Here is a 13,975-nt window from a genome sequence, read left to right as displayed (position 1 = left end):
CAAAGCAACCAAGAAGACACGACGCGATGAAAAGGAGAGAGGAAGGGACAGTCTAAGTGTGGGGAAGCGGACAAAGGATACAACGGCAGAAAATCGGTTCTTTTGCCCACTTTGCATTCCCTTGTGATTCTCGAGACCCCCCCCTCCTAAAAAGAAAAGATAAGGAAGGTTCAAAGGAAGCGAGACAGAGAAGACAAGAGTGTATGTGGATCATTCGAGCTAGTTTTGACCAAACCCAACCCTAACTCTTCGAATACAGATCTCCGACATTCACACATCCCACTTCCTGAAATGCCGTCAACGGCCACAGCCCTGACGCCGGGCCTGTCGTCCTTCTTGAAATCCCTTAAGACGAACCCGATAGATACCTCTATTGAAAATCTAGTCTCGTGCGCTAGCCTTATTCTCTCCAGCTAACGACACTAATACTAACTATTGGGGTTTTTTAAATTGCCAGGCTACTCAAGCGTCGTCAAATCCGCCATTCTCGATCATGCGCGACTGCAACCGCCTACCTCCTTCTGCGAGTGATATCGGCATGCCGAACATCCGAATCTGTGAAGCTCATTGAGCGAGTGCAAAGTGTGGGTAGACGTCTCATGGCTGCTCAGCCGCGGGAGATGGTGGTGGGGAACATTGTGCGACGAGTCCTCGGCCTCATTCGTGACGAAGCTGAAGATGATCGCGATGCTGAGTTCGCACTCAGTGAAGCTGGCTCGGAAAGCCAGTGTCAAACCCCTCGTGCCTATGACGGTTAGTCCAAGCTCTTTGTCATGCTTCGCCCTCGAAAAAAAAAAAAAAAATCATGACTCATTAATTCAATAGATCCTTCATTGCCTTTGGATCGCGATATGCTCGGTCTGAGGGCAGAGGGCTCCGAAAGGTCTTCGCGTCCTCCTTTGACCTCCATGTTTAGCCTGCTTTCCCACCCAGAGCCCGAAAATTCCCTTCCCAGCACTCCCGGTACTCAATCGCCGATTGGGCGTGTGCCTGGCCACGGCCTCAGCAAGGACGTCCGAGCTGAAGTCCTGGAGGGTATCAACGAGATCATTGATGAGCTGGGTCAAGTTGATGACCAGATTTCTGCTTATGCGTTGGAACACATTCACTCCAACGAGATCATCCTCACACACACTTCCTCCACGACAGTACAAAAGTTCCTGCTCAAAGCTGCCGCCAAGCGCAAGTTCACAGTCATTCATGCTGAGTCATTCCCAAACAATCATGATTCTACCCACGCTACTGTTAGTGGCAATAGCACCGGTGATGATGAAAACCTCAGCTTCGAATCTTTCCAAAAACCGCTGGTCGCTCTCGGCATCACTGTGATCCTTATCCCTGATTCCGCTGTCTTTGCGCTCATGTCTCGTGTCAACAAGGTCATTTTGGGTACTCATTCCGTCCTTGCTAATGGTGGTCTTGTCGCTGCTGCCGGCACCCGTGTCATTGCCCGCGCTGCTAAGGTCCACCAAACCCCTGTCGTTGTTGTCAGTGGTGTCTATAAATTGAGTCCCGTTTATCCATTCGACTTCGACTCGCTCATTGAGTACGGCGATGCCAGCAAGGTTTTGCCTTTCGAAGATGCAGACCTTGTCGAGAAGATTGATGTTCACAACCCGATTTACGACTATGTTCCGGCAGAGCTGGTTGATCTGTACATCACCAACTTGTAAGTCTTTCTTGAAGTGACATTGTGCACTCTGTGTTCATTTACTGATATTATAACAGGGGTGGCCATGCCCCATCATACCTCTACCGTATTGTGTCTGATCACTATCGGAAAGAGGATATTAGCTTCTAAGGGTCTGGAACTAGTTCGCAGGTATGAAAAAGTAGGGCGAATACTGAAACGATACCCGAGGATTTATGTGCGATGATTAATACGTGGATGTTCTACGGTCTTCTGGTCTTCCTTACGGTAGCCGTGAGATAAACTTATTTAGAGGGCCAAAATTCAATGTGAAATGAAGATCAGACTATCTAGATATGGATTCAAATATTGGCTCCCAACCTTGGTTCTTGTAATTCCTTAGTCGCTCTTTGGTCACTACGAGCATGTCTAAAGAATCACTTGGTTCCGATGGTCCAATTGACTGTACCCAGGTGGTAAACAGTAAAAATCACATCCATGAACTTGTTTTAAGGTCAGTAATTACTAGCTACACCTGCGTTAAGAGCCAAGCACTTCCTAGGCAATCTCATAATGGAACCATGTAGAAAATTACATTTGGCAAGGCGTTATCCACGGGTAAGTATATCCCGAGGTGTTTTTTGAACCCTAGAGGGGTTTATGTTGAATATATATATTGCGTACAATCGCACCGGTATACATATTCTAGTAGGGCCAATAGAACGGCTTATGGATTATGGATTCAAATTGTTCAGTAACCTGCACAGATCGTCGACTTCCCAAGGGTTTACAACCATTGAACCGTCTTGTCTCCGAAGGCCATATGTTGATCTATGCTTAAGGCTAAATCTTTCCAAGGTGAAAGTGCCTGGGGGATCTCCAGGCAAAAGATGTTGAATTCCGTGACCCACTTGGACAGGGCTTACTTTCCTACGAGCAGGTCTAGAATGTATGATGGAGAAGGGTCTAGAGACCACCGCAGATGAAGATCATAGCGCCATTGTTTTTTGGAATTGTATCAAATCATGGTAATTCGCACACGTAATCCCCGACGAAAGCCCGACCGGGTTGTATTTCCCAAAAAAAAAATTCTCATGAAATCCAGGCGCTGATGAGACGGGCTTTCTGTCCGATACCGATTCACTCCTCCACCCCTGCGTTTTGCTTTTTGACTCGTTTAAGAGCGGGGCTTCTCCTTCTTCTCCTTCCAGAGAGCGAGCAGACCGACACCGGAGACCTTAACGACCTTGAAGCGGACACCGGGAATATCACCCTTTGCCTTACCCTTGCGACCGAAACCGGCAAGGAGGACCTCGTCGTTCTCATCGATGAAGTTCAAGCAACCGTCATTGGGGACTATCAAAGAGTGACATGTTAGCGCCTGGTTTGGGTGAAGTTGTAGTGACAGTAGATGCAGCTCGAGCCACAGCTCGAATTGCATATACCATTCACCAGGTATCAAACACTGGAAAGAGATAACCCACCGAAAGCAGCGACCTTCTTTCCGTTCTTGATCAGCTGGACCTTGACACACTTGCGAATAGCGGAGTTGGGCTGCTTGGCCTCAACACCGACCTTCTCAAGAACGATACCCTTGGCGTGGGAAGCACCACCGAAGGGAGAGGACTTGTAGGCGGTTCCGAGAAGACGCTTCTTGAAGCCGAGATCAGCCCAGCGCTGATCCTTGCGGTGAGCCTCAAGCTTGCGGGCGGCGTTGAGACCTCTAGGCTTTCCTTTACCCATATTGTCGGATTATTCTTGACGGTCAACTAAGGCGAGGCAATCGACGTTAGTAAATCGATTCTTCAAATGCTGTCGTTTCCGCACGTGCTCGGGGGATGGTTCGTGTGTGTGAGGCGATGGGTGTGGGTGAAGGCTGAGGATTGAGGGTCTGGACAATTTTTGTGTGCGCAGGACGAGATGGTCGGGAGGATCTCGTCTTTTTCACACAGAAATAACTTCCAGAGACTATCCTGTAATAGGCGAGGGGTATCAACAACGGTGTACGTACCGACTGAAAATGGGTGTTGTCGCCAAAGGGGCTTGGATCGTGGGGTGTCGAAAAGTCGAAGGTTTCGGAATTGCCTTGAACGCCAGCGACTCGCTTGCTTGGGACGCACTTCCTCGTGACTTTGTGCGCTTGCCCTAAGCGAGTCACCTGATCTTACTAACCCCCGCCCGTAGATCGCGGGTGATTATGTCACCATTTACGATAAGCAAGATAAGCCCCGTTATCTTTAGATCCGCTTGTTATGGGGCTTCTCCAATCTCCAATAATTACAACCCTGGAAGCTGGTCATATCTACTCGAAGCGATGGATTCTTTAAGGAAACCCTCACCATCGGGCCCTCAGCGGCTGCCCCCGCCAGCTTTATTCCAGGGGCCTCCATCCCACAATGCCTCCAACATTTCTCTTGCAGTACCACCAGCCCCAATATTGGCAACACCAGCCGGTAGTCAACCTCCGCCCCTCGACCGGAACCAGTCGCGCCGCAGCGATCGTGCCAACGCGGAAAACCGTGGCCTACTCTCCCCCTTCATCTCTAAACGTCCTTCAAAAAACGATGTCGACGGATCAGATGCCATCTGGCAGGAGATGCAAAGCGCTTTATCCGAGGTCGAATTGAGCGCCGTAACAAGCGAGCACGTATTCGGCGAGAAACACGCTGAAGCATTAGAAGACCTACGCATGAAACAATTGAAACTCGCTCAAGCCTGGGCGCGCAGTGAAGCAGATGACGAACTCGTCGATTCCAGTCGCAACACCGCAGATGGAGAAAGCGCTGCTCGGCGCCCTGGCTCGGCGGACGGTACTGATGCTCCATCGACTGAGCAGCGTTCTACGGGAGACCGTTTCCTACACCATACACTTGATGAGGAAACGGAAAAAGATATCAACCTTGCGCGCAAGCGTCGAGAGGCCAATGATCGCTATTTTGACCGCGTCAACCAAGGAGTGCTGGACGTGGTTGCCAAGCTTGAGGATGTCTCTCAAGCAATGCGCACTGTGGAACGGGAAAGCAAAGATATCTGGAGCGATACAGAAAGTGTGACAACAGATGAAGGTTCCTCTACTCACACGGCTTTATAAGACGTGATCACCAAGAAAGCTCGAGCTCTTTCGCCAAAGCTGACGCATAATGCCTTTACGAACCAAGCGCTGGACGCTCATTTTGTCATACTAATCCATGTACTATATTGGCAAGCAGCTGTGTCAAATAATTCGATTCAAACAGAAATGACAAGGGGTATCCAAACGCCTGTGCTAGCCATGCAAACTCGAATAATAATACATCATCAACAAAGATTCAAACGTCCTAATTTTAAACATCCAATTTAGAGTGAACCAAATCACTCCTTCTTGAAAAGGTTCGTAGCAGACTGCCATCCACCGACTGCTGTGTCTCGTACGTCCTCCCACCGAGTCTCATGCGCTTTCCGAGCTAACTTCTCCACTTCTTGATTCCACCGATGCTTCAAGACTTCCTTCATAGTAATCTCTTCATCGTTCTTATGTAAGCGGTCCTCCAATCGTCGGGGAACATCTTGTGGAGCAAAGCGGCGGTCATATGCGCCGGCGGAGGCGGCGATCCAGTTTATCTGATCGACTTGTTCGCGGATCGCCCGACGCTGTTCCAAGCGGTTGGTGCGGTGGACTGTGATTGTGATAAATAGAACGGAGCTCGTAAGGGCAAATCCGCTGCACTAATCGGGCAAAGGATTAGTATCTTATTTCATACATATGGGTATGCGGAGGATGAGACGTACGAAGCCGGCGAAGAATCCCATTGCGACGCAGGTGGATTTCCGTATTGTAATCGGTTTCTGGAACAGAGGGGACCACCAGGCTTAAATCGAAAACCAGAGGATTGACAATTTGGTAGGCTGGTCACGTAAGAAATGCAAATCAGCAGGCGATTCAAGCTGTGTTATCTCGTTGACGCGGAAAAGTTGAAGTCGGCCAAGGCGGTGGCAGCTCTCCGATTGGCCGGCCGAACTCGAATCTTTTGTCCCGAACCTCCCCTACAAACACTGCAAGAGAGTCCCCCAACCAGTTTGAACCCGACGTCTCTAAATTGATTCTCTTCAATCAATTGGGTTCCCGCTTTACCTTCTCCCCTTCTACATCCCTCCCAAACCCTCGCAACCATGGCCGGTGGTGGAGGAAAATACCGACACCTGGGTCGCAAGTCTTCGCATCGACAGGCTTTGCTGCGCAACCTGGTCACCTCGCTCTTCGAGAACGAATCAATCACAACGACATGGGCCAAGGCCAAAGAGGCCCAGCGATTGGCGGACAAGTTGATCACTCTGGGAAAGAAGAACTCTGAGGCCAGCCGGAGACGGGCATTGGAGATTTTCTATGTACGTGACCCTCCTTCTTTTCTTGAATCTCTTCTCTTGAGAAACAATGCACTAATACACAATAGAAACCCCACGAAATCCTTCCCAAACTTTTCGGTCCTCTTCGTGAACGTTACGCCGATCGCCCTGGTGGCTACACCCGCGTGCTCCGTGTCGAGCCGAAGCAGAAATACGAATACTACAACCGCCCCAAGGGCAACAGAGATGAACCCGAGCGCAAGCCTCACGACCAAGCCCCCAGCGCCATTTTGGAACTCGTCGATGGACCTAAGGATATGCGCTTCGCCATGACTGCCCGCACCCTGCTGCGCCAGCGTGAGCGTGGTATCCAGAACTTGAATCAGCTCACCGCGCTGAACGTGCGGAAGGTGACTCGATTCAGGAAGGAAGGTATTGAGGCGCTGGAGACCGCTATCTCGAACTTGAAGATTGCGAATAAGAAGGAGTCTGCTTCGAAGGAGACCCCAGCCGAGGAGACTGCCTCAAGGTAGATGTTTTGAAGCCAAGTCGTTGCATACTGGTTTCCGCCTGCTGTCCTTTATTGGTCCCAGTAGGACCTGACAGCTGGGCTTCGTTTTCTTGTTCGGAGTTTTTTTCTGGCATTTTGTCTTCGCTTCGCCCATGTGACATAGCCTGTGTATAGTATAAAATGTTTCAATACCTTTTCATTTTCTTGAACATGAATTGTTTTTGTATCACTAAGTCCAAACATTGCTTGTGTTCTATCTTCCATTCCTCTATTAGGGTTCTGGCTGGTGTTTGAAGTTGCTTAGAGGGATAGTAGAATTATGGAAAGTTACTTTGCCATGTACTTGGCCACATTAGGACACAAAGAGTTTCTTGAAGAATTCAAAAGAAGAGATGTTAGGGTTGGGTATCAATGTATTACAGACTATAGTTGACAACTAACCAGATGAGGAGAGCATCGGAAAGACAGGCCAGTCATGGTTTCTAATCCTTATTGAAAACATATAAGTAACCCAAAAGTTAACCTCTATTGAGGTATTATGAGCTAGGAAGTACTCATATATGCTACCTGTTTCACTTACTTGAGATCCAGCTGAGTTGAATCTGACGGGCCTTTCTGGGACTCACTGTGTTGGGACCTTTAGCTCGTTTAATGGGTTGCGGTCGGTGTTGATAGTAGCCTAAATCCAAGTGTCTGTCTGCAGTAAGTCATTGGGCCTAGATTCCGACTGTGTACACGACAATGTAGGCATCAAAGTCATTATGAGACTTTCATGGCACATGTCATCCTATTCTTGCCTGCGTACCTCGGAATGCACGATGCATATGCTTTCTGACCTTGCAAGTCAGCGGGTTCATGACGCTCATGCAAGGTCTCTACCAAGCAATGTGTCAGTCATAAACTCATGTATGGGTATTATGAGTGTTCAATCTAGAAAACTCCAGTTTTGTTTGTCAAATAGACTTTGTTATGCCCTACATCTTCTTCCAAACAATTCTCGAAGATTGGCAATTGATATCGACATGGGCACGATTTTCAAAACGTGAACGAAATTGAGAAAATATAAACTCCTCTGTAAACTGTTTCACTTCAACCATTTTCTTTGATATGCAGCATAAGTCTCATCATTGGACGTATCATACCTCGCTTAGATAGTCAGGCAGACATCAATCATCAAGCCAAGAATCGCAACGCATACCAGAATAGGCTTAATCACATAATGAGCCAAGCGCTAGCCCCTTCAAGACTAACTCTAGGGATTCCAGAGAACCAGTGGAGCTTCCCCGCCAATTCCATAGGCAATATCCGGCAACCGAGGCAGCGCCTCAATCACAGGTTATGATGATCCCCCGCGCTAGAGAACCCTAGTTACCCCAACAGTCTTCTAAAAAGTCCCTGCGCACTGGTAAGATTATGCTGATTCGCTTAAGCCTTTAAAGTTCTTCTCATAATCTCCTACAATGTGTCATGGGTGGCGATCGTGACTTCACATGCCGCATTTCTTCGGTCAGGCTTAGGTATATAAGAATGTACAGATCTGCCACTATATAGCAACCAAAAGCCAGCCTCTACTGATATAACATAGCATATCAAAATGTCTAGCCGAAAGGCCAACCCTCAAGACTCCATGGTGTCTACCTGGCGCCAGGATCAATCTCAGTGGAGCTTCTGGCACTGGATGATCGAAATCCTGGGCCTACACCTAATCGATCCCAAGAAAGAAGTCCCTATATTCTCGAAGAAAGATAAGATCCCCGCTATGCGGGAGTGGACTGTCCATCTGTGGATTTTATTGCACGCTGCCATCCCACTCGCTCTGCACCACGTTTACACGGTCTACACAGGTCATAACTTGAACCTCCTTGCCGCTTTCGCACTATATTCCACTTTCTTCAAAGTAAATGGTATCCACGAAATGCATATTATGCGTCGGCTGGGTCAGGTTTACGGCTTCTTAGATGGCGACAAGCATGCACGAGACGAGATCCCGGATGTAGGCGTGGGCAAGGTTATTCGAGAACTCATTTCCACTTCGACATTCCGGATGATCATGTCGATATTCCTGACCTACCAACCGAATCAGACACCGACTTCGCTTCAGTGGAAGTGGCTTCCATTGGAGATCGGTTTATACAGTATTACCGTTGATTTCTGGTTCTACTGGTATCATCGTCTGATGCACTCGTCCGGACCGTTGTGGAAGTATCACCGCAGACACCATCTCACTAAGCATCCGAATCCGTTGCTATCGGCGTACGCAGACCATGAGCAGGAGTTCATGGATATTACTGGGATTCCGCTTTTGGCGTATACCACGATGAAACTTGCGGGGCTGCCGATGGGGTTTTATGAGTGGTGGGTTTGTTTTCAGTATATTGCTTTTTCGGAGTTTATTGGGCACAGTGGGCTTCGAATTCATGGTGGTGCTCCATCGACGGTGAATTGGTTGTTGGAGGTGTTTGATGCGGAGTTGGTTATTGAGGATCATGATCTTCACCATCGGTATGGGTGGAGGAAGAGTCATAATTATGGGAAGCAGACTCGATTGTGGGACAGGATTTTTGGAACTTGTCATGAGCGGATTGAGAGTGTCAAGGAAAATGTTGATTATACAAATCGGGTGACTATGCCTCTTCTGTGAGGTTGAAGAATGGCTTGGACGACTTATGATATGGAACGAATGCAGACTACAAGATATAGATACCCTAAGTACAATTATCATGATATTTGGAGACATTTAACACATACAAGAACCGATTCACTGGTGCTCTACTCTAGTCCTCTGCATCGACCCACACCAAGGGCCCTTTCTTGTCTGGGCGCATCTCACCCGTGGGAAGAACACGAAGGGTCTTATTGAAGTAGGTATCCACGATCACCAGCTGGGGCTGAATCCAGAGACCACGTTTCGCGGCCAATATATTGTACCGGACAGTATGACGGCTAAGTGGGACCAATTGAATCACCATTGTCTTAGGACCGCTGAACGCGAAGTGTTCACTGGCTTCCATCATCAAGTTAAAGGTAAGGAAATGGGTGGATGGATTCTCCAGGGTATACTCTAGGTGGATCAGACCGGACAGAGCATTAGAAGCGGTTGCTGAGGCAAGCACTCGAGGTTCACCCATCGGAACCACAAAGCGAGGGACTTCAAGAATGGTCGTTGTAGTATCGCCTTCATTCTCTGCGTCAGTGGACGCACGGTGCCAGACGATTTCTAATGCAAAGTTGAGTGTGGAAGGTCGACGGTCACCCAGTGTGAGTTTCTGTATGTCAAGGAAGAAATTGGACTCGCGCAGCTCCTCTGCGGCAATCTGTGGAGTTTCTGGGCTGACTAGGGTCTCAGACTCAACATCGCAAACGGCACCACCACTCAAGGTCAGAAGCTTCAAGGATATCTGATCGATGACGAGAGGCTCAAGAGCGAACGAAACCAATTTAGAATTAAGGCACCACCTTTGCAACAAGCCACCTGGTGTTGTCCTGGCGTCGTCTCCAACCAATTCATCACCGACCGAGAAGAAGTCCGGCCAAGGTTGTGAATGAACGCGGGGTAAGAAATCGTAATTGGCTTCAAATGGCCGGATAAATGACAATTCCACGGTAATTGTCTTCATAATGGGTGTTTGTACATCGGAGACGAGATGGTATACCGCGGAGATCTCAAGGGTGTGTTTTGCGGCCTCTTGGGTGTCGTCCAGAACAACCATAAGGTCTTTGTCCGAAGCACGTTCCATCGGTCCAACGGTCCTTTTGAGGAAATGAGATGGACCCTCAGTCGGAGAACTCGCTCCTGATTCTTCGGGTTCGGAAACTGCATCATCATCGAGCCATTTTAGCTTCGTGGTGGAATCTGCGGGCCCAAACAGCCGGATCTCGGCTGAAACATCAGCAGCTTCATCCTCTTCGTTGTGAATGCTGATGCGCAGCGCTACCCGTTCATGCGTGTAGTATGTGTTTTTGAGATTCGGGATAGAGATTCGAATCTTCGGCGGTTTGGGCATGATCTTGCATTTCTTGACATCGCGGTCTTTTCCGATCCTTCTGCGAGATGCACCCTTCTTGGTTTGCTGCCACCAGTAAGTTTCCCGGGTGCTATGTTCTGTGATCACATAGGTGAGGTCGAACTTTTCCTCTTCCACGAGCATCGCTATCGAAGCGACCTGGGCCTCTCCAGCTTCGCGAGGAATGCATGTCAGGTTGAATACTTTAGTTTGAGAAGGACCAATTGTCAAATCAGCGGCACCAACCAGAGTGGATAAAACGCCGGTTGGGGATTGGAGAGTCGAGTCATCTTGAATGCTGGGTTCTCGCAGAGAGATCGATGAGATGCAGGATGGGCTGGTAGTGTCCGAGTCTTTGTTCTGGTTGGATTGAAGCTTGACAGGGCGAAGGCATCCTTCAAACACAAGCTTTACTTCTGAGAGCTTGATGGGCGATGAAGATTGTTGGGCACAGGATGTGATCAGGAGTTGAGCCTGAAGAGGCTCTCCAACGTTGCCTTCAGACTTTTCGAAGACTAGAGATGCGGTCACTGCGTAGGTTTACAATGTCAGTTTTCAATGCATTTTAATAATTTGCAATAACCAACTCACAGCTTGTCATGACATCCTCGGCTCGGAGAACAACAGACGGTTTAGGCTTCTCGACTGAGACATCCTCGAGGCTCTTATGAATATCATAGTGCAGAGCAGATCTTGATGGGAAGACTAGGGATCAATTAGCGCTTAGGTCCACAATGGTGGGTTGTTGTCAGAACAGCTTACCCCTATTAAGAAGTTCCCAGTCCACACGCAGGGCCGTCTCACACTCCCGTAACTTAAGAGCGGACTGTCTCAATGCCCATCCAAAGCTTTCCATCAGGTGCCACCATCCTGACTCACGCCAGGTAAGGGTTGGCCATAGAGGCTGCAAAACACTGTATGCCTCCGCCCAAGAGCCATTTCGCATATGTTCTTCAGCAAGCTCCAGGCTAAGGTGTTCCACCTTTCGAACTTGGCCCCGCTTGGAAAATTCCCCTAAAGCATCTTCCAGTGTTCTCAAAATCAGATGGGAATGATCAAAACCTGTTTGTCCTGGTCTGGAGGATTCAAGATGTGTGTCAGGGGCGAGATATGTATCATATAAGTATGATTTATTGGCGATCTGAGAGGCAGGTGATTGACCAGGGGTTAACCGATCTTCATCGGGGATACGCTCCGCCAAAGCTCGTCGGCGCATTGTGTGCTTTGCTGAGCGGTATAACCAATATCCCTCATGGTGCAGAAGCTCCCAGGGACTGACACGTTCTCCCGCAGGAATGGCCTTCTCAGGTGCCATGTATATTGAAGGCATCTCCAATGCTTTCTCAGTAGGAGCCTCCGGTGATGATAGGGATGTTTCTGCGCGGCGTATGAGCTGGGCCATGACCATGGACCACCGTGCTTCCCAGGCCTCCCATCCATAATTCTTACTGCCTTTGCCCCTCCGATTGACAATGTCTTGGGTACGAAGTCTGTGATCGACCCAGAAACGCGTTGCTGCGGTAGTCTGGTTTGTCCATAGTAGACATCGAATGATACGGATGGCAAGGGTGTCACCCAATAGACGTGCATCGTTGAACCGAGGATCCCAACCTGCAATGTTCTCAAAAACCTCTTGTCCAAACAATGTATCATATGCACTTTCATAATTTCGACACGCAGCATCCATTTCTTGGCGAAACTCAGCAAATATGCCAAGCTTGAATTCGTACCGCACGTTCCAGCCCTGAAACGATAGTGTCTGGGATGTGCCACTCGTGGGTGGTGCTGTTGGAGGAGGAATGTTGCCCCTGTTTCGCTTGCGCCGGGCATGCTTCGACAAGTCCCTATAGTATTCCACCACCGAAGGCTGCAATAGCGAGAACAATGATGTCGCAAACTCCTTCAGTTCCGAAGATGTGGCGTCCGGTGGAATGATAAAGATGGTTTTCTGGTCTAGATCTGTAGATCGTCGGATTGCCGCCACACGGTCATCGATTTCCCCCGTCAGACCTCCGTCGCCCTCCTCCGAGATCAAGACCACCACAAACCTTGTTTTGACCCCCGAGGATGCCCACTCTTTCCTCAAGCTATTGATCTCGATTTTCAATTGATTATCTCGTAGCGAATTCATGTTCGGATCGAGGGAGAAAGGGAAAAAGTTGATCACCGCGGCCGGGACGAGATCTTGGTGTTTTGTCACCCATAGCGGAGTGAGGAGTCCATCTGGGAAGGTGGGAGAGCCCGGGGACAAGGGTGAGATTGGGGAGTGAAGTACGTATGATGTGCTGGCAGCTGGAGAGTTGCTATCTGGGTCGCTAGTAGGACTTGTAGGTGGTGAACTTTGGGGAGGGGTTGCTTTTCGCGGAGGCAGTTGATAAGACTAATAATACATGAGCAGGAGCTCCTCTCGAGCACTGGAGGGGACTTACACGACCGATACTCTTGATTTTGTATCTTATCTGAGGGGCATTTCCATTCGGGCTGACAGTCGATCTCCAGGGCTTCTGGGAGCCATCCTCTTCCAACAGTGCGCTCCGCAGCTCCTCCGCAACGGCCCCGCTCAGCGGGGGAAAATCAGAGAAGATCCTAGGTCCTGTCTCAGCAAGAAGGGGATAATCCACAGAGGTTCCATTGTCATCTACCACGCCTGCCTCAAGTCCTGACAGCAGGATTAGAGGGAGGTTGTGGTTGACGTAGTCTTGGGGGTATGCGTCCATTGCGGACAATGGGCTGGATGTATGGGCTCGGTCACCGCATTTCTAGACCAGCGATAATTCGATCAGGGGTTTTTGCAATGCCAGTTGATGATTGACAGAATAATTTGTCGATCGGATTGGAGGGTTTCAGTTTGAGTACTTCGTAAGGAGACAACAAATGCGACAACACCAAGCTCGGGCTCCCACGGTTATTGCCGTACCTCACGTAGGCGGTCAGCCATGTATACATCCAAGGTTCCGTTGTTTTGCTGCGAAGCTTGATTTCCTCCAAATTTTATACATATAAGAAATAAGTACTACATAGTTCACAACACTTTCATTATTATGGCTTATGCTTAGAAATACTCTTGGTACTACTACCGCCCAAAAATCTTTCGAACACCCTAGGTTCAATGTTGAGGATAATAGGTTCTGACATGTGGATATCTGGATGGATATATATTTGACGCCCCGGACCGGCATTCAACAAAATTGTTTCATATGTACTGGAGCCGTGAATTTATATCTGTCTCAAAATCTGTTGCCCTCACAGTCCTGTTTAAGAACAAGAACAAAATAATCAACTCAGCCTCACTATAAGCTTATTTCCTACAGCCTGAAGAAATCAGATTGACCCTACATTTGGTTGGACTCCAAGGGCTTGTCAATCTCCGAGATCGCGCAAATTGCTTGGCATGCTAAAGGGGTCTTGCGCGTTCTTCTAGAATATAGCACTAATGTAGTCGTATGCCACGTGGAATTCTCGCCGTGGAGGCCCTTTGACACATACCTGATTCGATGCATCTAGAAA

General features: G+C 48.8%; 7 protein-coding genes across 7 annotated transcripts; 4 read left to right on the top strand and 3 right to left on the bottom strand.

Moving 5' to 3' along the window:
- Positions 1 to 128: 128 nt before the first annotated feature.
- Positions 129 to 1,994, top strand: N7503_004833 (translation initiation factor eIF2B subunit beta). The gene is made up of 5 exons (XM_057064380.1): positions 129 to 201; positions 260 to 389; positions 458 to 753; positions 826 to 1,669; positions 1,729 to 1,994. Exons 2-5 carry the CDS (start codon positions 292 to 294, stop codon positions 1,799 to 1,801), a joined length of 1,311 nt encoding a protein of 436 aa, XP_056922123.1. The 5' UTR covers positions 129 to 201; positions 260 to 291; the 3' UTR covers positions 1,802 to 1,994.
- Positions 1,995 to 2,807: 813 nt separating this feature from the next.
- rps23 (40S ribosomal protein uS12) lies at positions 2,808 to 3,373 on the bottom strand (the record flags this gene model as incomplete). The annotated part of the gene is made up of 2 exons (XM_057064379.1): positions 2,808 to 2,986; positions 3,115 to 3,373. The coding sequence occupies 2 exons, from the start codon at positions 3,371 to 3,373 to the stop codon at positions 2,808 to 2,810; spliced, it is 438 nt and encodes a 145-aa protein (XP_056922122.1).
- A 571-nt stretch (positions 3,374 to 3,944) lies between these two features.
- N7503_004831 (DUF5315 domain-containing protein) lies at positions 3,945 to 4,721 on the top strand (the record flags this gene model as incomplete). The annotated part of the gene is made up of 1 exon (XM_057064378.1): positions 3,945 to 4,721. One exon carries the CDS (start codon positions 3,945 to 3,947, stop codon positions 4,719 to 4,721), a length of 777 nt encoding a protein of 258 aa, XP_056922121.1.
- Positions 4,722 to 4,981: 260 nt separating this feature from the next.
- Positions 4,982 to 5,419, bottom strand: N7503_004830 (MICOS complex subunit Mic12 family protein; the record flags this gene model as incomplete). Its single annotated transcript, XM_057064377.1, has 2 exons — positions 4,982 to 5,335; positions 5,399 to 5,419. 2 exons carry the CDS (start codon positions 5,417 to 5,419, stop codon positions 4,982 to 4,984), a joined length of 375 nt encoding a protein of 124 aa, XP_056922120.1.
- A 360-nt stretch (positions 5,420 to 5,779) lies between these two features.
- On the top strand, positions 5,780 to 6,486 carry N7503_004829 (mitochondrial 54S ribosomal protein bL17m; the record flags this gene model as incomplete). The annotated part of the gene is made up of 2 exons (XM_057064376.1): positions 5,780 to 5,995; positions 6,061 to 6,486. 2 exons carry the CDS (start codon positions 5,780 to 5,782, stop codon positions 6,484 to 6,486), a joined length of 642 nt encoding a protein of 213 aa, XP_056922119.1.
- Positions 6,487 to 8,058: 1,572 nt separating this feature from the next.
- N7503_004828 (sterol desaturase family protein) lies at positions 8,059 to 9,105 on the top strand (the record flags this gene model as incomplete). The annotated part of the gene is made up of 1 exon (XM_057064375.1): positions 8,059 to 9,105. The coding sequence occupies one exon, from the start codon at positions 8,059 to 8,061 to the stop codon at positions 9,103 to 9,105; it is 1,047 nt and encodes a 348-aa protein (XP_056922118.1).
- Positions 9,106 to 9,238: 133 nt separating this feature from the next.
- N7503_004827 (uncharacterized protein) lies at positions 9,239 to 13,185 on the bottom strand (the record flags this gene model as incomplete). Its single annotated transcript, XM_057064374.1, has 4 exons — positions 9,239 to 10,998; positions 11,060 to 11,173; positions 11,231 to 12,848; positions 12,898 to 13,185. The coding sequence occupies 4 exons, from the start codon at positions 13,183 to 13,185 to the stop codon at positions 9,239 to 9,241; spliced, it is 3,780 nt and encodes a 1,259-aa protein (XP_056922117.1).
- Between the last annotated feature and the right edge of the window lie 790 nt (positions 13,186 to 13,975).

This window comes from Penicillium pulvis (assembly GCF_028828015.1).
Source record: "Penicillium pulvis strain IBT 33274 chromosome Unknown contig_23_segment0_segment0, whole genome shotgun sequence".
NCBI lineage: Eukaryota > Fungi > Ascomycota > Eurotiomycetes > Eurotiales > Aspergillaceae > Penicillium > Penicillium pulvis.
Note: the sequence above shows the minus strand (reverse complement) of the source record. Positions and strands in the feature narration are given on the sequence as shown.

What these genes read in the sequence shown, in the direction of transcription:
- N7503_004833 (XM_057064380.1), top strand. Translation starts at nt 292, where the DNA reads ATGCCGTCAACGGCCACAGCCCTGACGCCGGGCCTGTCGTCCTTCTTG. An exon ending in TCTATTGAAAATCTAGTCTC is followed by an intron (nt 390 to 457) that starts GTGCGCTAGCCT and finishes TTAAATTGCCAG; the next exon opens with GCTACTCAAGCGTCGTCAAA. An exon ending in GATCTGTACATCACCAACTT is followed by an intron (nt 1,670 to 1,728) that starts GTAAGTCTTTCT and finishes ATATTATAACAG; the next exon opens with GGGTGGCCATGCCCCATCAT.